Genomic DNA, 27,170 nt, shown 5'->3' on the forward strand with positions numbered 1-27,170 from the left:
ACAGCTCAGATATCTCGTCATGTTTTTAATCAAATGAACGCTTGAACTGAGCGTATTTTTCCAATACGAAATCAAGAGAAATAATAACCAAACCAACCAAATGAGGAGGGAACGGAAGCAATAATGTTTTACTTATTTAAGAAGCTGTGAAGAATCTATATTGTGTTACTTCTTTACTTCAGTTTGGTTAGTATAAGAGTTGTTAAAATATGGATGAAGATTTCGCATTATATCGAGATTCTAGTAAATTGTTTTTGACAGGAGAGTGGCAACACAAAAATATAAGCACTTGTTGGAACAAAACCATTTTGTACATTTTGAAAATGTTGTATTTCTTAAATGTGTACCAGTATATGTAATCATTTACATATACAAGTCTCTACTGCAAAACTTTAACATGTGCTGCAATGAGATAACTGCGATATATATATATAGCTAGCATATTTTAAAAGTAAACCTGACGCCATGTATTGTGTAGGACCAGAGCGCACTGAATTCTCCGACACCGTTTTGTGTCGCTAAGATTTTGGTGCAAACACAATAAAATCGGGCGTGACATAACACCTACCTTACATTTATGGTTAAATGAGATATTTATTTACCCCAAAACACCCATTTAGTCCCAAATCTGTGTTCCATTCCGTCTGTATAGACCCTCATCTAGCTTAGAGCTATGAACCTGATGTTGAATTTTGAATGAAATAAAAACAGGTTTGGGAGACCACACAAATTTGTGTATTATACCCCAGTTCGAGTATGGATTGGTTACTAAAAATAGACAAAATCGATTTAATAGTAAATTTTGAAATGTTTTTCTTAATGGCTATTTAATTTATGACCAGGTAAATAATATTCAACTAAAATATGTTTACTGAAAGCCTAGAAACTTTATGTTACACATACATTACTTGAAGTATTGCATCAATTTCTGGTGCTTTCCAATGTGCAAATAATTTTCATTTTTGCATTTGTATGATGTTTCATGGCTAAATAAATGACTTGGATGACATTTTTTAAGAAGTTAATTAGCTTTAGAGTGATTTTGGCTATTTTTAGTAACAAAACTATACCTCAATTGGTGTATAATACGCTAGATTGTGATTATACCTAAGTTGGTGGTTTTCCCCAACATGTTTAATTATATGTTAATTCATACATCTATTTTTTACAGCGATCTGTTGGATTTTTCTGAAATCATGTGTATACATTTGTACCATAATGTGTTGCTATTAACCTAATGTTGAATTCTGAATGAAATAAAGTTTATGTTAATTAATACATCTATTTTTACAGCAATCTACAACCTTTTAAGACTAATCATAATGTCACGAGAGGTAACCCTGTTATTGTTCTTTCTGTTTAATTTCATTTATGCACCACAGGGTAAGCAGATCATCTTTTCAATCCAGCTACGTGTGTGATCTTCCTTCGACCTTAATACATTAATTTCACTTCAGAAACCATAATACCTACATTCAACATACTCAATATAAAATTGTCTTAATAAAATACTACACTATCTTGTGGCATGTACTAGTACTGTAGCAAGGTTTCTCTGACCCATGATCTGATTCACTGACTTTGGTTGGACTGGATCAGGGCCTTCTGGGGCATATGTTTCACAACTATTTCCGAGGGTATTATTATTCCTTAGATATAGTGTTCCCTCAGTTTTTTTATCTAACTGTTTTTTTCCATGGTGGTATCCTTTGTATAGGTAATAAGAAAATAATGTCAGAATGATTGGGTTCTTTCTGTCACTGGTTGTGTGTCAATGAAAGGGACAACACCCCTGCATGTTGTCTCTTTCATTGTAACAGGGTTTCATTCCTGGTTTTTTTTTCTCCAGAAATAGTGGTTTATATACTTCGGCTTAATCTGTTGTATTGACATATAAAATAAATACCTACAGAATGTTTTCCTCTCTGTCCCTCAAATGTCCATGCTATTGTTACTCAACACCAAAACCACTTTGTACTGAAATAATTGTCAATGTGTGACAGTCTGGTAGCAATGAGTTGGAAAATAAATAGAACATTAATTTCTGATAAACACTACATACTCTGAAATTGCTATTCTACACTCTTTGAATTTATTATCAACTAATAAAGTTGTTTTTCAGTTGATACATTTCATCCTTGAATTGTTGATCATTGTAAAGGTGGGATGTCAATATTTTTGAATATTTCTTGATGTGTACAGTGTTTTACTGTCAAAGCCCATGTAGAGTTTAGTTTTGCGTAATGATAGATTCCATATTACAGCTTTCTATCCTTGGTAGGATAACATATTTGTTTTACAATGTACATATGTCTTTCCAACTGGAGGAATTGAAAAGGAATATGCAGAAAGAATTATGTTGTTTAATAGTTATTGATACATTGAATCTACAAGCTGCATCTAAAAGATGTATTATGTATAATTATAGCCTGTATTAATCAGTGTTTACAAAATCACCGTTAGATAATCCTCACTCAGTTCATTAAACCTCTGACGCTGAGTTATCTATATACAGATGTATACTATTGACACCCTACCTTGTTTATGGATGTTTTATATTCTTCATGTTTAATTTGTTGGTAACATCAATTATGTGTTGTCTTGTAAAATGATAGATTTATCAAAACATTAAACCGATGTTATTTTATAATCAGTCTAGTAAAAAGACTATATTTTAAACTATTATATGTTTGCATTGTTTGAAAGTTTGTATTTGTATTATGGAATATAGGTTTATCTGGCTAGACAGAATATATAAATTCTTGAATAAAATCTTAAATTAAACAAAATGTGAGCTATCAGAAAAATATTTTTTTGTATTATTATTGTTATTTCATAAAAAAATTGAAATTCTTTACCACAATTTTAGGTTCAAGAACACAGTGCTAAGATGGCGGGGAGTGATGTTAGAGACATCCTGGATATTGATGCTGCTCCAGAGCAAGCTTTCATCACCAAAGATGCCCTCATGAGCAAACCTCAGGTAAAATACCCTGTACAAAAAGATGCCCTCATGTGCAAACCTCAGGTAAAATACCCTGTACAAAAATATGCCCTCATGTGCAAACCTCAGGTAAAATATCCTGTACAAAAATATGCCCTCATGTGCAAACCTCAGGTAAAATATCCTGTACAAAAAGATGCCCTCATGTGCAAACCTCAGGTAAAATACCCTGTACAAAAATATGCCCTCATGTGCAAACCTCAGGTAAAATATCCTGTACAAAAAGATGCCCTCATGTGCAAACCTCAGGTAAAATACCCTGTACAAAAAGATGCCCTCATGTGCAAACCTCAGGTAAAATATCCTGTACAAAAAGATGCCCTCATGTGCAAACCTCAGGTAAAATATCCTGTACAAAAAGATGCCCTTATGAGCAAACCTCAGGTAAAATACCCTGTACAAAAAGATGCCCTCATGAGCAAACCTCAGGTAAAATACCCTGTACAAAAAGATGACATCATCCTGTACAATCAGATGACATCACAAGCAAATTACAGGTAAAAATATCCTGTTAACACATATATGTGAGTGTTTGAGATACCTGTGATATCACATGACTTATTAGATAGGTAGCTATAGGAAAAAGCTGCCTCCCTACTGATGGGTATACTGAAGATATTGTTTTCTCTGCAGAAAAAGGTGACGAGAAAGTCCATGGATGTCTCTTTCAAGCGTCCAGAGGGGATGCATCGGGAAGTATGGGGCCTCCTATGGACAGATAACAAGTACGTGAGACAGGGAATATTTATTGTTCTTTCTAGGAAATAAATCTTGACATTTTGTTCTTTGTGTGTATACATGTAGTAAACACATCCCTCCATTGGTACCACTAATAAAAGTACTACCAACGGGCATTCCTCCATTGGTACCACTAATAAAAGTACTACCAACGGGCATTCCTCCATTGGTACCACTAATAAAAGTACTACCAGCGGGCATTCCTCCATTGGTACCACTAATAAAAGTACTACCAGCGGGCATTCCTCCATTGGTACCACTAATAAAAGAACTACCAACGGGCATTCCTCCATTGGTACCACTAATAAAGAAAATCAGATAATATTTATACTTTGTAAATGAACATATAGCTTCTAAGGATCTGTACATTAAAAAAAATGGAGGAATGAAAAATATCAGATTGTTCTAAAAAGAGCATCTTGGTTTAACTGATATTTGTTGGATATTCTACATAATTGTTTTAGGATGTGATGTCAGCCAAGATAAGATATTGCTGAAGTGTTAAATTATGTTCTTAGGGATTCTCCACCTATCATACCAACGGACACAAACCAAGGCTACAAACAGATGAAGGCAAAGATTGGTAGTAGTAAGGTGCGGCCCTGGAAGTGGATGCCTTTCTCTAACCCAGCCAGGAAGGTAAAAAAGTCAAATCTGTAGTTATATCAATCTCCAAATATAATCAGTGTAAAAAGTTAGGTTGGATTGACGCTTAGATTAATTGTTCTTAATTAATACAAAGTAATCTGTTTTTTCCTGCTATTAACTTTCCCTATAACTCTCTGCTTTTATTAGCCCACCATCATTACAGATGTGGGCAATTCAAATCACCCTGCATCCATGGTCTTTGGTCCGTCTGTCATTCATCCCTCCATTAACAATCCTTATTATCTCTATTTCTTGAACTTGTAAAGTACTGGAGGGGTATTCCTCAAACTTGATGTATAGGTTTCCCTAGGTCCCTAGTTGTACAAATTTAATTTAGGCTTTTGATCAGAAAAACAAAATGACTGACAGGCGGCCAACTTGGATTTTGAGAATTAGAAGTTTGTTATCACTTTTTCCTGAAAAGTACTGAAGGAATATTCCTCAAACATCTTTAGTAGGTTCTCATTGGTCCCTATTTGTACAAATTTAATTTTGATTTTTGATCAGAAAAACAAAATGGCTGACAGGCTGTCATCTTGGATTGAGAGAATTGCAGTTAGTTATCACTTTATTCTTGGAAAGAATTGAAGGAATAGTTCTCAACCTTCACATGTAGGTTCCACTTGCTATTGTTGTCAGATTATAAGAGGAAAAGAAGAAATAAAGGAAAGTAGAGAGAAGGTCATGCTGACAAAGAATCAATAATGATCATTCAATGGTTGGTGCCAAGATCCCTCTGTTAATATTCAAGTACAGAATATGTTCCAAGTCTTGAAAGAAATTGTCTTACTCTAGAAAACTTTCTCCTACATTGAGATTTTGATAGTTACCTGATTGATTAACTAATAACTGTTGAGTAACCAATGACTTGACTCTATTTCTATAGGACGGTGCTATATTCTACCACTGGAGACGAGAGGCTGATGAAGGCAAGGATTACCCCTTTGCCAGGTTTAACAAGGCAAGTTTCATTTGAATAGAAATAAACTAAAAGACCCATGAGGTACACAACACAAATTTATATTTAGTAAAGGAAGCAGATCCTGAATATTACCTTATAATACACAAGAAATGTGTTCTTCTTTTTATCGTCTACGATTTTGTTTTTTTACCCCTGTCAAATTTGATGTATTATAGTATGGCCATCCATCCAGCGTAATCTTTTTTTAACAGATTTCCTCCTACGTTTTATTGATTAATTTCTTTAAAACTTGGTAAACTTGATAATCAAATAGTTGTCTTTCTGTGAATAGCATTTGATTCCACTATTTTTGCAAAAGTTATTAGTGACCCTTTGTTTATTTTGGTATTTAATTTTTCTTCAGAGATTTCCTCCAACAGTTTTGGAATGATTTCTTTGAAGCGTGGTAGGCTTTATAATTATGATATCAAGTTGTGTTTAATGATTTTAGGACTACATCAGTAACTCTAGATTACTGGAATTCCACAAATTGTTAGAAAATTAAACACTAACTTTGTAGTGAAAGTAAAGGTGAGGGTTCAAACATGCCACCTAATAACACTCATAGTGTGATGTTTATCATATTCAATCTGTCTGGAGTCAGTAGATTTGGGTTTTGTGGTACTAAATTAAGGTACATTTGTGTTTTGTAGGCTGTAGATGTTCCAGTATATTCAGATCTAGAATATCAACAACACCTTCATGATGACAACTGGACACGCCAGGAAACTGACCACCTGTTCGACCTTTGTAAAAGATTTGATCTTCGATTTTTAATTATACATGATCGCTGGGATAGAGAGAAGTTTCATAACAGAAGTGTAGAGGACTTGAAGGAGAGATATTATGGCATATGTAACAATCTCACAAAGGTATGTATCTAACTAAGCTACGTATCTAACCAAGTTACGTATCTAACTAAGGTATGTATCTAACTAAGGTACATATCTAACTAAGGTACGTATCTAACTAAGGTACGTATCTAACTAAGGTACGTATCTAACTAAGGTACGTATCTAACTAAGGTATGTATCTAACTAAGGTATGTATCTAACAAAAGTACGTATCTAACTAAGGTACGTATCTAACTAAGGTATGTATCTAACTAAGGTACATATCTAACTAAGTTATGTATCTAACAAAGGTATGTATCTAACTATGGTACATATCTAACTAAGTTATGTATCTAACTAAGGTATGTATCTAACAAAAGTACGTATCTAACTAAGGTACGTATCTAACTAAGGTACGTATCTAACTAAGGTACATATCTAACAAAGGTATGTATCTAACAAAGGTATGTATCTAACAAAGGTACATATCTAACAAAAGTACGTATCTAACTAAGGTACGTATCTAACTAAGGTACGTATCTAACTAAGGTACATATCTAACAAAGGTATGTATCTAACAAAGGTATGTATCTAACAAAGGTACGTATCTAACAAAGGTACATATCTAACTAAGGTACATATCTAACTAAGGTACATATCTAATTATGGTACGTATCTAACTAAGGTACATATCTAACAAAAGTACGTATCTAACTAAGGTATGTATCTAACTAAGGTATGTATATAACTAAGGTATGTATATAACTAAGGTATGTATCTAACTAAGGTATGTATCTAACTAAGGTACATATCTAACTAAGGTACATATCTAACAAAGGTACGTATCTAACAAAGGTATGTATCTAACTAAGGTATGTATCTAACTAAGGTACGTATCTAACTAAGGTACATATCTAACTAAGGTACATATCTAACTAAGGTACATATCTAATTATGGTACGTATCTAACTAAGGTACGTATCTAACAAAGGTACGTATCTAACAAAGGTACATATCTAACTATGGTACATATCTAACTAAGGTACATATCTAACTAAGGTACATATCTAACTAAGGTACGTATCTAACAAAGGTACATATCTAACAAAGGTACGTATCTAACTAAGGTACGTATCTAACAAAGGTACATATCTAACAAAAGTACGTATCTAACTAAGGTATGTATCTAACTAAGGTACATATCTAAATAAGGTACGTATCTAACTAAGGTACATATCTAACTAAGGTACATATCTAACTAAGGTACGTATCTAACTAAGGTACGTATCTAACTAAGGTATGTATCTAACTAAGGTATGTATCTAACTAAGGTATGTATCTAACTAAGGTATGTATCTAACAAAAGTACGTATCTAACTAAGGTATGTATCTAACTAAGGTACATATCTAACTAAGTTATGTATCTAACAAAGGTATGTATCTAACTATGGTACATATCTAACTAAGTTATGTATCTAACTATGGTACATATCTAACTAAGGTATGTATCTAACAAAAGTATGTATCTAACTAAGGTACATATCTAACTAAGGTACATATCTAACTATGGTACGTATCTAACTAAGGTATGTATCTAACTAAGGTACGTATCTAACAAAGGTACGTATCTAACAAAGGTACATATCTAACTAAGGTACATATCTAACTAAGGTACATATCTAACTAAGGTACGTATCTAACTAAGGTATGTATCTAACTAAGGTACGTATCTAACTAAGGTATGTATCTAACTAAGGTACATATCTAACAAAAGTACGTATCTAACTAAGGTACGTATCTAACAAAGGTACGTATCTAACAAAGGTATGTATCTAACTAAGGTATGTATCTAACTAAGGTACATATCTAACTAAGGTACATATCTAACTAAGGTACATATCTAACTAAGGTACGTATCAAACTAAGGTACATATCTCACAAAGGTACGTATCTAACAAAGGTATGTATCTAACTAAGGTACATATCTAACTAAGGTACGTATCTAACTAAGGTATGTATCTAACTAAGGTACGTATCTAACTAAGGTACGTATCTAACTAAGGTACGTATCTAACTAAGTTATGTATCTAACTAAGGTACATATCTAACTAAGGTACGTATCTAACTAAGGTACGTATCTAACTAAGGTACATATCTAACTAAGGTACATATCTAGGTAAGGTACGTATCTAACTAAGGTACATATCTAACTAAGGTACATATCTAACTAAGGTACATATCTAACAAAGGTACGTATCTAACAAAGGTACATATCTAACTAAGGTATGTATCTAACTAAGGTACATATCTAACTAAGGTATGTATATAACTAAGGCACGTATCTAACTAAGGTATGTATCTAACTAAGGTACATATCTAACTAAGGTACATATCTAACTAAGGTACGTATCTAACTAAGGTACGTATCTAACTAAGGTATGTATATAACTAAGGTACATATCTAACTAAGGTACGTATCTAACTAAGGTACGTATCTAACTAAGGTATGTATCTAACTAAGGTACATATCTAACTAAGGTACATATCTAACTAAGGTACGTATCTAACTAAGGTACGTATCTAACTAAGGTATGTATATAACTAAGGTACATATCTAACTAAGGTACGTATCTAACTAAGGTACGTATCTAACTAAGGTATGTATCTAACTAAGTTATGTATCTAACTATGGTGCCCCACAATATAACATAGATATGTAACAATCACTTGTACTCAAAGTTTGTAAAGTGTTTGAAATTAGGCTATATTGGCAATTTACTGGAAATGTGATGTTACAGTTCCTGTTATAAATAAAAAAAAAAAGCCACAACTATCAACAGAAAATGCTAGGATGTGTTAGAGCAGAATAGCTGATGCTGTCTAAGCTAGTACATGGGTTTTCAGTGCCATATCTTGGTATATCAACAGATCCCTTGTAACAGAGAAAGACAAATCTAGAGCTGAATGACAAAGCAAGTAATGACTGGTTATGTAAAATATAAAGCCTACAAACACATCTTGTGTAAGATATTGAAAGGTGAAGCAAAAGAAACTGGTGTATTTGTCAGATAGCTGGTCTCTCCAAAGCGATTGGCTAGAGTTCCACAGGAAGGATATCCACAATTCCAATAAGACATATCTGTACACTGATACATTTTAGACAATAAGAGTATCTGGGATGGAAAGAAATTAAATAATAAAAGGATAGCTTGACTGTCTTCGTTGCAGTGAGTCCAGAACAGAAAAATCAATAGTGTTACTGTCGTCGGTGTCCAAAGTGTTTGTGGTCAGACAGACTCTGATTGTACCATTATGTGATGCATGAGAACTAAATGTACTCACTTATAAGGGAATTGTTGTTTTACAGGTGAGAGCTCCACAAGGCACTGAACCCAAAATAAGAGTGTTTGATGCAGAACACGAAAGAAAGAGGAAACTTCAGCTAACAAAACTATTTGAAAGAACTCCAGAACAGGTATGTAACATGAAACAGAAGACAACAGAAACATGTGTCCTTTGATTGTTTGGCTGAGGAACATTTTCTGACAAAAGAGGTTGTTAGTCATACCTGGATAGGTTATTCCTGGAATGGTCCACCCCACAAGGTGCTCTTATATAGCTTCTGTTGTGTAACTCCTGTCCACACCACAAGGTGTCAGCCTCAGTCAAACCTCCTATATAGCTTCTGTTGTGTAACTCCTGTCCACACCACAAGGTGTCGGCCTCAGTCAAACCTCCTATATAGCTTCTGTTGTGTAACTCCTGTCCACACCACAAGGTGTCACCCTGTCAAACCTCCTATATAGCTTCTGTTGTGTAACTCCTGTGCACACCACAAGGTGTCGGCCTCAGTCAAACCTATATAGCTTCTGTTGTGTAACTCCTGTCCACACCACAAGGTGTCGGCCTCAGTCAAACCTCCTATATAGCTTCTGTTGTGTAACTCCTGTCCACACCACAAGGTGTCGGCCTCTGTCAAACCTATATAGCTTCTGTTGTGTAACTCCTGTCCACACCACAAGGTGTCGGCCTCAGTCAAACCTATATAGCTTCTGTTGTGTAACTCCTGTCCACACCACAAGGTGTCGGCCTCAGTCAAACCTCCTATATAGCTTCTGTTGTGTAACTCCTGTCCACACCACAAGGTGTCAGCCTCAGTCAAACCTCCTATATAACTTCTGTTGTGTAACTCCTGTCTACACCACAAGGTGTCAGCCTCTGTCAAACCTCCTATATAGCTTCTGTTGTGTAACTCCTGTCCACACCACAAGGTGTCGGCCTCAGTCAAACCTTCTATATAGCTCCTGTTGTGTAACTCCTGTCCACACCACAAAGTGTCGGCCTCAGTCAAACCTATATAGCTTCTGTTGTGTAACTCCTGTCCACACCACAAGGTGTCAGCCTCTGTCAAACCTCCTATATAGCTTCTGTTGTGTAACTCCTGTCCACACCACAAGGTGTCAGCCTCTGTCAAACCTCCTATATAGCTTCTGTTGTGTAACTCCTGTCCACACCACAAGGTGTCACCCTGTCAAACCTCCTATATAACTTCTGTTGTGTAACTCCTGTCCACACCACAAGGTGTCGGCCTCTGTCAAACCTCCTATATAGCTTCTGTTGTGTAACTCCTGTCCATACCACAAGGTGTCAGCCTCTGTCAAACCTCCTATATAGCTTCTGTTGTGTAACTCCTGTCCACACCACAAGGTGTCACCCTGTCAAACCTCCTATATAACTTCTGTTGTGTAACTCCTGTCCACACCACAAGGTGTCGGCCTCTGTCAAACCTATATAGCTTCTGTTGTGTAACTCCTGTCCATACCACAAGGTGTCAGCCTCTGTCAAACCTCCTATATAGCTTCTGTTGTGTAACTCCTGTCCACACCACAAGGTGTCACCCTGTCAAACCTCCTATATAGCTTCTGTTGTGTAACTCCTGTCCACACCACAAGATGTCGGCCTCTGTCAAACCTCCTATATAGCTTCTGTAGTGTGACTCCTGTCTACACCACAAGGTGTCACCCTGTCAAATCTCCTATATAGCTTCTGTTGTGTAACTCCTGTCCACACCACAAGGTGTCGGCCTCAGTCAAACCTCCTATATAACTTCTGTTGTGTAACTCCTGTCCACACCACAAGGTGTCGGCCTCTGTCAACCTCCTATATAACTTCTGTTGTGTAACTCCTGTCCAAACCACAAGGTGTCGGCCTCTAGTCAAACCTCTATATAGCTTCTGTTGTGGGACTCCTGTCCACACCACAAGGTGTCAGCCTCAGTCAAACCTCCTATATAGCTTCTGTTGTGTAACTCCTGTCTACACCACAAGGTGTCGGCCATCCTAGTCAAACCTCCTATATAGCTTCTGTTGTGTAACTCCTGTCCACAACCACAAGGTGTCGGCCTCGTCAAAACCTTCCTATATAGCTTCTGTTGTGTAACTCCTGTCCACACCACAAGGTGTCAGGCCTCAGTCAAACCTCCTATATAGCTTCTGTTGTGTAACTCCTCTGTCTAAACCACAAGGTGTCCGGCCTCCAGTCAAACATCTAGAGAGCTTCTGTTGTGTAACTCTGTCATACACACAAGGTTCAGCCTCTGTCAAACCTCCTATATAGCTTCTGTTGTGGTAACTCTCCTGTCCAGCACCACAAGGGGATCGGCCCTGTCAAAACCGCCTATATGCTTCTATGTTGTGTAACTCCTGTTCTACATCCACCAAGGTATCTAGCCTGTTCAAACCTCCTATATAGCTTCTGTTGTTAACTACTCCTGTCCACACCACAAAGGTGTCAAGCCTGTCAAACCTCCTATATAGCTTCTGTTGTGTAACTCCTGTCTACACCACAAGGTATCACCCTGTCAAACCACCTATATAGTTTCTGTTGTGTAACCCCTGTCTACACCACAAGGTATCACCCTGTCAAACCACCTATATAGTTTCTGTTGTGTAACCCCTGTCTACACCACAAGGTATCACCCTGTCAAACCTCCTATATAACTTCTGTTGTGTAACTCCTGTCCACACCACCAGGTGTCGGCCTCTGTCAAACCTCCTATATAGCTTCTGTTGTGTAACTCCTGTCCACACCACAAGGTGTCAGCCTCAGTCAAACCTCCTATATAGCTTCTGTTGTGTAACTCCTGTCCACACCACAAGGTGTCGGCCTCAGTCAAACCTCCTATATAGCTTCTGTTGTGTAACTCCTGTCCACACCACAAGGTGTCGGCCTCTGTCAAACCTCCTATATAGCTTCTGTTGTGTAACTCCTGTCCACACCACAAGGTGTCAGCCTCAGTCAAACCTATATAGCTTCTGTTGTGTAACTCCTGTCTACACCACAAGGTGTCGGTCTCAGTCAAACCTCCTATATAGCTTCTGTTGTGTAACTCCTGTCCATACCACAAGGTGTCGGCCTCTGTCAAACCTCCTATATAGCTTCTGTTGTGTAACTCCTGTCCACACCACAAGGTGTCGGCCTGTCAAACCTCCTATATAGCTTCTATTGTGTAACCCCTGTCTACACCACAAGGTATCACCCTGTCAAACCTCCTATATAACTTCTGTTGTGTAACTCCTGTCCACACCACAAGGTGTCGGCCTCAGTCAAACCTTCTATATAGCTTCTGTTGTGTAACTCCTGTCCACACCACAAGGTGTCGGCCTCTGTCAAACCTCCTATATAGCTTCTGTTGTGTAACTCCTGTCCACACCACAAGGTGTCGGCCTCAGTCAAACCTCCTATATAGCTTCTGTTGTGTAACTCCTGTCCATACCACAAGGTGTCAGCCTCAGTCAAACCTTCTATATAGCTTCTGTTGTGTAACTCCTGTCCATACCACAAGGTGTCGGCCTCAGTCAAACCTTCTATATAGCTTCTGTTGTGTAACTCCTGTCCACACCACAAGGTGTCGGCCTCAGTCAAACCTCCTATATAGCTTCTGTTGTGTAACTCCTGTCCACACCACAAGGTGTCACCCTGTCAAACCTCCTATATAACTTCTGTTGTGTAACTCCTGTCCACACCACAAGGTGTCGGCCTCTGTCAAACCTATATAGCTTCTGTTGTGTAACTCCTGTCCATACCACAAGGTGTCAGCCTCTGTCAAACCTCCTATATAGCTTCTGTTGTGTAACTCCTGTCCACACCACAAGGTGTCACCCTGTCAAACCTCCTATATAGCTTCTGTTGTGTAACTCCTGTCCACACCACAAGGTGTCGGCCTCTGTCAAACCTCCTATATAGCTTCTGTAGTGTGACTCCTGTCTACACCACAAGGTGTCACCCTGTCAAACTCCTATATAGCTTCTGTTGTGTAACTCCTGTCCACACCACAAGGTGTCGGCCTCAGTCAAACCTCCTATATAACTTCTGTAGTGTAACTCCTGTCCACACCACAAAGTGTCGGCCTCTGTCAAACCTCCTATATAACTTCTGTTGTGTAACTCCTGTCCAAACCACAAGGTGTCGGCCTCAGTCAAACCTTCTATATAGCTTCTGTTGTGTAACTCCTGTCCACACCACAAGGTGTCAGCCTGTCAAACCTCCTATATAGCTTCTGTTGTGTAACTCCTGTCCAAACCACAAGGTGTCGGCCTCAGTCAAACCTTCTATATAGCTTCTGTTGTGTAACTCCTGTCCACACCACAAGGTGTCAGCCTGTCAAACCTCCTATATAGCTTCTGTTGTGTAACTCCTGTCCACACCACAAGGTGTCGGCCTGTCAAACCTCCTATATAGCTTCTATTGTGTAACCCCTGTCTACACCACAAGGTATCACCCTGTCAAACCTCCTATATAACTTCTGTTGTGTAACTCCTGTCCACACCACAAGGTGTCGGCCTCAGTCAAACCTTCTATATAGCTTCTGTTGTGTAACTCCTGTCCACACCACAAGGTGTCGGCCTCTGTCAAACCTCCTATATAGCTTCTGTTGTGTAACTCCTGTCCACACCACAAGGTGTCGGCCTCAGTCAAACCTCCTATATAGCTTCTGTTGTGTAACTCCTGTCCATACCACAAGGTGTCAGCCTCAGTCAAACCTTCTATATAGCTTCTGTTGTGTAACTCCTGTCCATACCACAAGGTGTCGGCCTCAGTCAAACCTTCTATATAGCTTCTGTTGTGTAACTCCTGTCCACACCACAAGGTGTCGGCCTCAGTCAAACCTCCTATATAGCTTCTGTTGTGTAACTCCTGTCCACACCACAAGGTGTCACCCTGTCAAACCTCCTATATAACTTCTGTTGTGTAACTCCTGTCCACACCACAAGGTGTCGGCCTCTGTCAAACCTATATAGCTTCTGTTGTGTAACTCCTGTCCATACCACAAGGTGTCGGCCTCTGTCAAACCTCCTATATAGCTTCTGTTGTGTAACTCCTGTCCACACCACAAGGTGTCACCCTGTCAAACCTCCTATATAGCTTCTGTTGTGTAACTCCTGTCCACACCACAAGGTGTCGGCCTCTGTCAACCTCCTATATAGCTTCTGTAGTGTGACTCCTGTCTACACCACAAGGTGTCACCCTGTCAAACTCCTATATAGCTTCTGTTGTGTAACTCCTGTCCACACCACAAGGTGTCGGCCTCAGTCAAACCTCCTATATAACTTCTGTTGTGTAACTCCTGTCCACACCACAAGGTGTCGGCCTCTGTCAAACCTCCTATATAACTTCTGTTGTGTAACTCCTGTCCAAACCACAAGGTGTCGGCCTCAGTCAAACCTTCTATATAGCTTCTGTTGTGTAACTCCTGTCCACACCACAAGGTGTCAGCCTGTCAAACCTCCTATATAGCTTCTGTTGTGTAACTCCTGTCCAAACCACAAGGTGTCGGCCTCAGTCAAACCTTCTATATAGCTTCTGTTGTGTAACTCCTGTCCACACCACAAGGTGTCAGCCTGTCAAACCTCCTATATAGCTTCTGTTGTGTAACTCCTGTCCAAACCACAAGGTGTCGGCCTCAGTCAAACCTTCTATATAGCTTCTGTTGTGTAACTCCTGTCCACACCACAAGGTGTCAGCCTGTCAAACCTCCTATATAGCTTCTGTTGTGTAACTCCTGTCCATACCACAAGGTGTCGGCCTCTGTCAAACCTCCTATATAGCTTCTGTTGTGTAACTCCTGTCCACACCACAAGGTGTCGGCCTGTCAAACCTCCTATATAGCTTCTGTTGTGTAACTCCTGTCCACACCACAAGGTGTCAGCCTGTCAAACCTCCTATATAGCTTCTGTTGTGTAACTCCTGTCTACACCACAAGGTGTCGGTCTCAGTCAAACCTCCTATATAGCTTCTGTTGTGTAACTCATGTCCATACCACAAGGTGTCGGCCTCTGTCAAACCTCCTATATAGCTTCTGTTGTGTAACTCCTGTCCACACCACAAGGTGTCGGCCTGTCAAACCTCCTATATAGCTTCTATTGTGTAACTCCTGTCTACACCACAAGGTATCACCCTGTCAAACCACCTATATAGTTTCTGTTGTGTAACTCCTGTCTACACCACAAGGTGTCACCCTGTCAAACCTCCTATATAACTTCTGTTGTGTAACTCCTGTCCACACCACAAGGTGTCGGCCTCTGTCAAACCTCCTATATAGCTTCTGTTGTGTAACTCCTGTCCACACCACAAGGTGTCAGCCTCAGTCAAACCTCCTATATAGCTTCTGTTGTGTAACTCCTGTCCACACCACAAGGTGTCGGCCTCAGTCAAACCTCCTATATAGCTTCTGTTGTGTAACTCCTGTCCACACCACAAGGTGTCGGCCTCTGTCAAACCTCCTATATAGCTTCTGTTGTGTAACTCCTGTCCACACCACAAGGTGTCAGCCTCAGTCAAACCTATATAGCTTCTGTTGTGTAACTCCTGTCTACACCACAAGGTGTCGGTCTCAGTCAAACCTCCTATATAGCTTCTGTTGTGTAACTCCTGTCCATACCACAAGGTGTCGGCCTCTGTCAAACCTCCTATATAGCTTCTGTTGTGTAACTCCTGTCTACACCACAAGGTATCACCCTGTCAAACCTCCTATATAACTTCTGTTGTGTAACTCCTGTCCACACCACAAGGTGTCGGCCTCAGTCAAACCTTCTATATAGCTTCTGTTGTGTAACTCCTGTCCACACCACAAGGTGTCGGCCTCTGTCAAACCTCCTATATAGCTTCTGTTGTGTAACTCCTGTCCACACCACAAGGTGTCGGCCTCAGTCAAACCTCCTATATAGCTTCTGTTGTGTAACTCCTGTCCATACCACAAGGTGTCAGCCTCAGTCAAACCTTCTATATAGCTTCTGTTGTGTAACTCCTGTCCATACCACAAGGTGTCGGCCTCAGTCAAACCTTCTATATAGCTTCTGTTGTGTAACTCCTGTCCACACCACAAGGTGTCGGCCTCAGTCAAACCTCCTATATAGCTTCTGTTGTGTAACTCCTGTCCATACCACAAGGTGTCGGCCTCAGTCAAACCTCCTATATAGCTTCTGTTGTGTAACTCCTGTCCACACCACAAGGTGTCACCCTGTCAAACCTCCTATATAGCTTCTGTTGTGTAAGTCCTGTCCACACTACAAGGTGTCGGCCTCAGTCAAACCTCCTATATAGCTTCTGTTCTGTAACTCCTGTCTTTACCACAAGGTGTCAGCCTCAGTCAAACCTCCTATATAGCTTCTGTTGTGTAACTCCTGTCCACACCACAAGGTGTCGGCCTCTGTCAAACCTCCTATATAGCTTCTGTTGTGTAACTCCTGTCTACACCACAAGGTGTCGGCCTCAGTCAAACCTCCTATATAGCTTCTGTTGTGTAACTCCAGTCCACACCACAGGGTGTCGGCCTCAGTCAAACCTCCTATATAGCTTCTGTTGTGTAACTCCAGTCCACACCACAGGGTGTCGGCCTCAGTCAAACCTCCTATATAGCTTCTGTTGTGTAACTCCTGTCTACACCACAAGGTGTCGGTCTCAGTCAAACCTCCTATATAGCTTCTGTTGTGTAACTCCTGTCCACACCACAAGGTGTCGGCCTCTGTCAAACCTCCTATATAGCTTCTGTTGTGTAACTCCTGTCCACACCACAAGGTGTCAGCCTCAGTCAAACCTATATAGCTTCTGTTGTGTAACTCCTGTCTACACCACAAGGTGTCGGTCTCAGTCAAACCTCCTATATAGCTTCTGTTGTGTAACTCCTGTCCATACCACAAGGTGTCGGCCTCTGTCAAACCTCCTATATAGCTTCTGTTGTGTAACTCCTGTCCACACCACAAGGTGTCAGCCTGTCAAACCTCCTATATAGCTTCTATTGTGTAACCCCTGTCTACACCACAAGGTGTCAGCCTCAGTCAAACCTCCTATATAGCTTCTATTGTGTAACCCCTGTCTACACCACAAGGTATCACCCTGTCAAACCACCTATATAGTTTCTGTTGTGTAACCCCTGTCTACACCACAAGGTATCACCCTGTCAAACCTCCTATATAACTTCTGTTGTGTAACTCCTGTCCACACCACAAGGTGTCGGCCTCAGTCAAACCTTCTATATAGCTTCTGTTGTGTAACTCCTGTCCACACCACAAGGTGTCGGCCTCTGTCAAACCTCCTATATAGCTTCTGTTGTGTAACTCCTGTCCACACCACAAGGTGTCGGTCTCAGTCAAACCTCCTATATAGCTTCTGTTGTGTAACTCCTGTCCATACCACAAGGTGTCGGCCTCTGTCAAACCTCCTATATAGCTTCTGTTGTGTAACTCCTGTCCACACCACAAGGTGTCGGCCTCAGTCAAACCTTCTATATAGCTTCTGTTGTGTAACTCCTGTCCACACCACAAGGTGTCGGCCTCTGTCAAACCTCCTATATAGTTTCTGTTGTGTAACCCCTGTCTACACCACAAGGTATCACCCTGTCAAACCTCCTATATAGCTTCTGTTGTGTAACTCCTGTCCACACCACAAGGTGTCAGCCTCAGTCAAACCTCCTATATAGCTTCTGTTGTGTAACTCCTGTCCACACCACAAGGTGTCACCCTGTCAAACCTCCTATATAGCTTCTGTTGTGTAACTCCTGTCCACACCACAAGGTGTCAGCCTCAGTCAAACCTCCTATATAGCTTCTGTTGTGTAACTCCTGTCCACACCACAAGGTGTCGGCCTCAGTCAAACCTCCTATATAGCTTCTGTTGTGTAACTCCTGTCCATACAACAAGGTGTCAGCCTCAGTCAAACCTTCTATATAGCTTCTGTTGTGTAACTCCTGTCCATACCACAAGGTGTCGGCCTCAGTCAAACCTTCTATATAGCTTCTGTTGTGTAACTCCTGTCCACACCACAAGGTGTCGGCCTCAGTCAAACCTCCTATATAGCTTCTGTTGTGTAACTCCTGTCCATACCACAAGGTGTCGGCCTCAGTCAAACCTCCTATATAGCTTCTGTTGTGTAACTCCTGTCCACACCACAAGGTGTCACCCTGTCAAACCTCCTATATAGCTTCTGTTGTGTAAGTCCTGTCCACACTACAAGGTGTCGGCCTCAGTCAAACCTCCTATATAGCTTCTGTTCTGTAACTCCTGTCTTTACCACAAGGTGTCAGCCTCAGTCAAACCTCCTATATAGCTTCTGTTGTGTAACTCCTGTCCACACCACAAGGTGTCGGCCTCTGTCAAACCTCCTATATAGCTTCTGTTGTGTAACTCCTGTCTACACCACAAGGTGTCGGCCTCAGTCAAACCTCCTATATAGCTTCTGTTGTGTAACTCCAGTCCACACCACAGGGTGTCGGCCTCAGTCAAACCTCCTATATAGCTTCTGTTGTGTAACTCCAGTCCACACCACAGGGTGTCGGCCTCAGTCAAACCTCCTATATAGCTTCTGTTGTGTAACTCCTGTCTACACCACAAGGTGTCGGTCTCAGTCAAACCTCCTATATAGCTTCTGTTGTGTAACTCCTGTCCATACCACAAGGTGTCGGCCTCTGTCAAACCTCCTATATAGCTTCTGTTGTGTAACTCCTGTCTACACCACAAGGTGTCGGCCTCAGTCAAACCTTCTATATAGCTTCTGTTGTGTAACTCCAGTCCACACCACAGGGTGTCGGCCTCAGTCAAACCTCCTATATAGCTTCTGTTGTGTAACTCCTGTCCACACCACAAGGTGTCGGCCTCAGTCAAACCTATATAGCTTCTGTTGTGTAACTCCTGTCCATACCACAAGGTGTCACCCTGTCAAACCTATATTTGCATTAACACTGCAGCCCCACTATATAACTTTACCAAGCTCACTTGGAAGTTATGAGTCCATAACTTCCAAATCTTCATTATGACGTCATTAATATAGTGACGTCATAATTGTCACGTCGGCGATAAAGAAAGATGGCTGTTGAAAAGGCTGTTCCGTCTTTGACGATAATAATTTGTTCATTCATCGTCGGAGCAAAATTCCTGGATATAGTCTTTAAAAATCGTTGTCAAATGTAAGTATAGGCATTGAACTGCTTTTATTTGGAAGTTATGGGCTGATGAATGCCAACTGGACAAAGGCAAATTCAACATGAAGCGCTAGCACGCTTCATTAAATTTGCCTTTGTCCAGTTGGCATTCATCAGCCCATAACTTCCAACTGAAAGCAGTTCAATGCTTAAATATAGCTTCTGTTGTGTGATTCCTGTCCATGCCATCAATTCTAGATGAATGTTTTGCGTGTTATCCAAAAAGTTCAATCTAGTAATTAACATTTAACTATTTTTTACATGGAAAATGAAGAGAATTTAATCATTGCATTAAGACAAGGGATAAGTTTGCACATGACTGTGTAACCAATCTACGTCCTTGCTCTGCTGACTTCTTTAATTATCCAATTGTCCTGAAACTTCATATATTCACTCACAGCCATCATCTCTTTTACAAATTCACTTTTGAACACCCTGGTCATTTCTGTTACTTCAAAATTTTACTCACAACTACCATATCTTGTTCTGATATTTAGCAGTGTTTTCCTAATCATGAATGGCATTGTGAATCGACCATTTTTACCATCTTTTGTTGGATATTGGTCAATGTTTAGGGAACTAGTATCACTTCAGATGCCTTGTTATTGTTTACAGGTGGAAGAAGAAGAACATTTGATTGCAGAGCTTAAGAAGATTGAACTGAGGAAGAAGGAACGAGAGAAAAAGACACAAGACCTCCAGAAGTTGATCACAGCTGCAGATAGTAACATTGACAGTCGAAGAGCAGAGAAAAAACACAACAAGAAAAAAGTCCACCAGCAACAGAAACTCAAAGAAGGACTGGTGAGATTCAATTGATCTTAAACACTACTTATCTTATTGTCGACCAACATTATCTTATTGTCGAACAACATTATCTTATTGTCTTATGATCATACTAGATAATATCAGTATGAAATAGCATGCAGTCAATTGCAATTGAATTTTGTGTGAATGAAATATACATAGTTCACAAAAATTGAAAATATGAAATTTAGTGGTTTACAGTAGATTTATAACATCAAAACACAAACACTCAATTGTTTCAAGTTTAATTTACTGACCATAATTTGCCTAACAAAATCTGCATTCCATGATCGAGTCAGCTATATTAAGAGTTTTTATTCATAACTGATTTTGTTTGCTATGTGCTAGTTTTTCCTAAATATTTTCTATTTAACCTGAACTTTTCTCAAACTGATATTTTACCTAATAATATAAATCTGACCTTTAGACCAGGAATTAACTTTACAGTTTCTGTTTTCAGCCATCTGTGGAACCATCTGGTATTAAGTTTGCAGATTTCAAGGCATCAGGTGTATCACTTAGAAGTCAGAGGGTAAGTACCTATTATCTAGACAGACCTCTTTAGTCATGTCGGTAAACTATGTGTGCTGTAATGGCTTGTAACATATGCTTATTTAATATATATATATACATGTATATGTCTTGATATTATCATTATCACTAAATCAGTTCCTGGTAAGTTATCGTGTTGGTATCATGTTATTATAATTATCTAATGATGTGTATAGAGAGGATTAACTCTATGGTTCCAGATGAAGCTGCCAGCATCTATAGGACAGAAGAAGACTAAGGCTATAGAACAAGTTTTAGAGGAGTTAGGAATAGGTTAGTATCAGCCTCCTCTGGTGATGGAGTTAATGATTTCTACTGACAATTATATATAGCTGGCTCGTACCCTGGTCAGTATATTTAGTACACAATGTCCTGGTATGGTTTAATTGTAGTTACCGTAAGTTTGGCCTATACAATGTCCTGGTAAAGTTTGATTGTAGATACCGTAACTTTGACCTATACAATGTCCTGGTAAAGTTTGATTGTAGTTACCGTAACTTTGGCCTATACAGTGTCCTGGTAAAGTTTGATTGTAGTTACCGTAACTTTGGCCTATACAATGTCCTGGTAAAGTTTGATTGTAGTTACCGTAACTTTGGCCTATACAATGTCCTGGTAAAGTTTGATTGTAGTTACCGTAACTTTGACCTATACAATGTCCTGGTAAAGTTTGATTGTAGTTACCGTAACTTTGACCTATACAATGTCCTGGTAAAGTTTGATTGTAGTTACCGTAACTTTGGCCTATACAATGTCCCGGTAAAGTTTGATTGTAGTTACCGTAACTTTGGCCTATACAATGTCCTGGTACGGTTTAATTGTTGTTACCGTAACTTTGGCCTATACAATGTCCTGGTAAAGTTTGATTGTAGTTACCGTAACTTTGGCCTATACAATGTCCTGTTAAAGTTTGATTGGAGTTACCGTAACTTTGGCCTTTTTTATACTCCACGATGAGAGAGAAATTATTTTAGAAGTAAATATTAGTGCACAGCAGGTATATAGTACATCCAGTCAGCCTCTGTAACATGGAGTATGGTTCCTCTTTTATAAGCCATTATAAAGACTTTTCCTGTCTGTTATTCACCTTCCATTCAGAGTACAATCCCATGCCGACAGAGGAAATTGTGACACAGTTCAATGAACTGCGACAGGACATAGTGCTGTTGTATGAACTGAAGTTGGCATTAGCGACATGTGATTATGAGGTGGAGTCTTTGAGACACAGATTTGAAACTCTTGCACCAGGAAAGGTAAACAGAATCATAACCATCTTTCATCTCTTGATATTGAATCAGATAAAACCTTGATACATGTCGTGAAGTTTCCAATTTTAATAACATTTAAAGATCAATATACTCTTAGTTGCATGAAAATATACGATTTGTATGATTTGTAAATTTGCAAATGTCTTCTTATCAACTACCAAAAAATACATATGGTATATCAAAATTAATGTTATTCTATAAAAAGAAATGACACTAATGTATTATATGCTAAAGGTGTTTATGTAGTATGTTATAACCTGATGTATTATGTTAAGGGTGTATGTTGATTTTTAAGGCTGTTGAACCTGACCTGATCAAGCCAGACACAAGTACAGCTAATCTGGAAATATCCTCCAATCTTTTCAACCCTGTACTCCTCACACCAGACTCACCCTCTAGACAGAAGAAATTAGCGGAGGCTATTGATGTTGTTGGAACACCAGGAACACCAAACGTAGGTTTTACTGTATTTATGTGCTTGTTTTTTTTAATCATACATGTGTAATTAAACAAGAGATCCCAGAGGGATCTTGGCGCCCACCATTGAATGATCTTCATAGGTTCCATGTCAGATTGATCTTTTCTCTACTTTTCCCTTCATTTTACTAATCTGTGCAAATTGAGACATCCATCCAGTACTTTTCAAACAAGGGAATCCTAGCTATATAAGAAATCTGAGATTGAATGATAATGGCTGTTTGTTTGCCAGGTTGTTTTCAGGACAGACTGGTCCAAAAATGCAATACAAGGGACCAAGGGGAGCCTACTTATGAAATTTGAGAAAGATCCATTCAGTACTTTGAGAAATAGAGATAACAAACTTCAATTGTCAAAATTCAAGATGGCTGCCTGTCGGTCATGTTATTTTCAGATTGGTCTCAAAATGCAATATGCATAACTAGGCACCAAGGGAAACTTACATATGAAGTTTCAGAAAGATCCATTCAGTACTTTCTCAGAAATAGCGATAACAAACTTCAATTGTCAAAATCCAAGATGGCTGCCTGTCGGCCATGTTATTTTCAGATTGGTCTCAAAATGCAATATGCATAACTAGGCACCAAGGGAAACCTACATATGAAATTTCAGAAAGATCCATTCAGTACTTTCTCAGAAATAGCGATAACAATCTTCAATTGTCAAAATCCAAGATGGCTGCCTGTCGGCCATGTTATTTTCAGATTGGTCTCAAAATGCAATATGCATAACTAGGCACCAAGGGAAACCTACATATGAAATTTCAGAAAGATCCATTCAGTACTTTCTCAGAAATAGTGATAACAAACTTCAATTGTCAAAATCCAAGATGGCTGCCTGTCAGCCATGTTGTTTTCAGATTGGTCTCAAAACGCAATATGCATAACTAGGCACCAAGGGAAACCTACATATGAAATTTCAGAAAGATCCATTCAGTACTTTCTCAGAAATAGCGGTAACAAACTTCAATTGTCAAAATCCAAGATGGCTGCCTGTCGGCCATGTTGTTTTCAGATTGGTCTCAAAACGCAATATGCATAACTAGGCACCAAGGGGAACCTGCATATGAAATTTGAGAACGATCCCTTCAGTACTTTCTCAGAAATAGCGATAACAAATTTCAATTGTCAAAATCCAAGATGGCTGCCTGTCGGCCATGTTGTTTTCAGATTGGTCTCAAAACGCAATATGCATAACTAGGCACCAAGGGAAACCTACATATGAAATTTAAGAAAGATCCATTCAGTGCTTTCTCAGAAATAGCGATAACAAACTTCAATTGTCACAAGAGATCCCAGAGGGATCTTGGCGCCCACCATTGAATGATCTTTATAGGTTCCATGTCAGATTGATCTTTTCTCTACTTTTCCCTTCCTCTAAGTCTTACTAATCTGTGTAAATTCAGAAACAGCCCTCTAGTACTTTTCAAACAAGAGGAACCTCTATAAAAAATTTAAGATTTAGCGATAATGGCTGTCTGTTGTTTTCGGATTGGTCCCAAAATGCAACACCAGGGACCAAGGGGAACCTACATATGAAATTTGAGAAAGATCCCTTCAGTACCTTCTGTAAAATAGCGATAACAAACTTCAATTGTCAAAATACAAGATGGCTGCCTGTCGGGCAGGTTGTTTTCTGACTGGTCTCAAAATCCAATATGCATAACTAGGCACAGAGGGCAACCTACAAATGAAATTTCAGAAAGATCCCTTCAGCAATTTCTGATAAATAGCGATAACAAACTTCAATTGTCAAAATCCAAGATGGTTGCCTGTCGGCCATGTTGTTTTCCTATTGGTCCCAAGATGCAATATGCAGAACTACAGACCAAGGGGAACTTACAAAAATGTTTGAGAAAGATCCTTTCAGTACTTTCTGAAAAATAGCGATAACAAACTTCAAATGTCAAAATCCAAGATGGCTGCCTGTCGGCCATGTTGTTTTCCGATTTGTCTCAAAATGCAATATGAATAACTAGGCACCCAGGGGAACCTACATATGAAAATTTGAGAAAGATCCCTTCATTACATTCTGAGAAATAGCGATAACAAACTTCAATTGTCAAAATCTAAGATGGCTGCCTGTCGGCCATGTTGTTTTTCGATAGGTCTCAAAATGTAATATGCACAACTAGGCACCAAGGGGAACCTATATATGAAATTTGAGAAAGATCCCTTCAGTACTTTCTGAGAAATAGCGATAACAAACTTCAATTGTCAAAATCCAAGATGGCCGCCTGTTGGCCATGTTGTTTTCCGATAGGTCTCAAAATGCAATATGCATAACTAGGCACCAAGGGGAACCTACATTTGAAATTTGAGAAAGATCCCTTCAGTACTTTCTCAGAAATAGCGATAACAAACTTCAATTATCAAAATCCAAGATGGCTGCCTGTCGGCCATGTTGTTTTTCGATAGGTCTCAAAATGTAATATGCACAACTAGGCACCAAGGGGAACCTATATATGAAATTTGAGAAAGATCCCTTCAGTACTTTCTGAGAAATAGCGATAACAAACTTCAATTGTCAAAATCCAAGATGGCCGCCTGTTGGCCATGTTGTTTTCCGATAGGTCTCAAAATGCAATATGCATAACTAGGCACCAAGGGGAACCTACATATGAAATTTGAGAAAGATCCCTTCAGTACTTTCTCAGAAATAGCGATAACAAACTTCAATTATCAAAATCCAAGATGGCTGCCTGTCGGCCATGTTGTTTTCCGATTTGTCTCAAAATGCAACATGCATAACTAGGCACCAAGGGGAACCTATATATGAAATTTGAGAAAGATCCCTTCAGTACTTTCTCAGAAATAGCGATAACAAACTTCAATTATCAAAATCCAAGATGGCTGCCTGTCGGCCATGTTGTTTTCTGATTGGTCTCAAAATGCAATATGCATAACTAGGCACCAAGGGGAGCCTACATATGAAATTTGAGAAAGATCCCTTCAGTACTTTCTGAGGATTAGCGATAACAAGAATTGTTTACGGACGGAGGGACGGACGGACGGACGGAGGGACGGACGACGGACCACGGACGCAGGGCGATTTGAATAGCCCACCATCTGATGATGGTGGGCTAAAAATAGATAAGTATTAATTGACTCAACTACACACCTATGGAATAGTTCAGCATTTCAATTTCAATAATATATTTAAAAATATAATTTGATCAAACTTTTTTTTAGACTTTGAAAATATTTATGCAAGACATTTTGAACACTAGGTAAAGGAATTCAGCAGCTAAAATATAAAATCATTTCAGATCGAAGTTTTCAGTTATTATTTAACAGCATAAGCTATATAAATTAGAATAGGAACTGTCAATATTTTAATTAAATGAATGTATATATTTGTTTTCAGAGAAAAAGAAAGGCTGCTATAGAGCAAAGTAACATCCTGAAGAAGATTAAACACTGAGAATGAGAAGTAGGTACTACAACCTCAGATCTCACTGGTATGTGTAATCCTACTGGAGTTGTCTCCCCTGGTATTCATCAAGACTTGGAAGTGCAACTATATGAAGCAAGGGGAGCTCTGCTAGCAGGTTTTGTGTTGGTAACAAAAACACTCGCCTTTTGACTTTAATGTTAAAATCGTCCAAGAAGAGCCGAGAGGCTGCTACTCTAAAGTGAATTCCAGCTGAATGTACAGGACAGAAGATTAGTTGGAGTTAGTGGCTATAAATGGTGACAGGACATCTATTGCCAGGAATCTCTTCTATCATAGTACAATTTTGTTGGACTTTCCAAAATATGTGTGAACTATTCATACAACAGCCTGATAATCTAGATCTCTACCATGGAATCTCACTTCTGATTCAGTTAAAATTCCAAACTTGAAAACGGACATGAAATCAATTATGCATGTTTATTAAAACATGATTATTCTCCCAAGATATCTTGAATGAATTGCAGTTTGATATTTGATATAATAGAGACTACTGTAAACTTCCTATTTTCACTACTGAATAGCTCTATGGGGAGACTAAACCTACTGTCCCAGTGGACAGCATATACTAAACTTACTGTCCCAGTGGACGGAGTATCCTAAACCTACTGTCCCAGTGGACAGTATACAGGGCTGTCACTGTTACCAATGAATGCATGTATGTGTTGGGTAGTATGTTACCTAGTGTAAATGGGTGTGAAAGGCAATACAAGATTTGTATAATTTGTTATGTTTGGGACTAAAATCATGAAGATGTTGTGATTAGAATGAAATGATTGTTGTGGTTGTAAAGTTAATGTTGACTATCAATTGCTGCAGCTACATGCATACATGTCTGTTATTTGTCGTGTCAGAATCACAAGACCAATTTTCTTTTGAACAAAGAAAAAAATTGAAATAATTACCCCAGATTTATCAAAACAAAGTCTTGAGATGAATAAAAGAGGAAAAACAC

General features: G+C 39.2%; 1 protein-coding gene across 3 annotated transcripts; it reads left to right on the forward strand.

The window, feature by feature from the left end:
* Positions 1-23: 23 nt before the first annotated feature.
* On the forward strand, positions 24-27,170 carry LOC117325192 (DNA methyltransferase 1-associated protein 1-like). Of its 3 annotated transcripts, none has more exons than XM_033881214.1 (13): positions 24-186; positions 2,870-2,983; positions 3,638-3,729; positions 4,261-4,381; positions 5,277-5,351; positions 6,005-6,223; positions 9,552-9,659; positions 20,274-20,462; positions 20,926-20,997; positions 21,218-21,290; positions 22,116-22,270; positions 22,581-22,739; positions 26,129-27,170. In XM_033881214.1, the coding sequence occupies exons 2-13, from the start codon at positions 2,891-2,893 to the stop codon at positions 26,183-26,185; spliced, it is 1,413 nt and encodes a 470-aa protein (XP_033737105.1). In that variant the 5' UTR covers positions 24-186; positions 2,870-2,890; the 3' UTR covers positions 26,186-27,170. The 3 variants fall into 3 exon arrangements, with proteins under 3 accessions (XP_033737105.1, XP_033737104.1, XP_033737106.1); XM_033881213.1 differs by lacking the exon at positions 24-186 and adding an exon at positions 1,308-1,334; XM_033881215.1 differs by lacking the exons at positions 24-186; positions 2,870-2,983 and adding an exon at positions 3,413-3,433.

This window comes from Pecten maximus, chromosome 4 (genome assembly GCF_902652985.1).
Source record: "Pecten maximus chromosome 4, xPecMax1.1, whole genome shotgun sequence".
NCBI classification, from domain to species: Eukaryota; Metazoa; Mollusca; class Bivalvia; order Pectinida; family Pectinidae; genus Pecten; species Pecten maximus.

Bases quoted from the DNA above. Each gene is read 5' to 3' on its own strand.
- LOC117325192 (XM_033881213.1), top strand. The intron at 6,224-9,551 runs GTATGTATCTAA...GTTGTTTTACAG, and splicing joins TATGTAACAATCTCACAAAG to GTGAGAGCTCCACAAGGCAC. The intron at 20,463-20,925 runs GTGAGATTCAAT...TTCTGTTTTCAG, and splicing joins AGAAACTCAAAGAAGGACTG to CCATCTGTGGAACCATCTGG.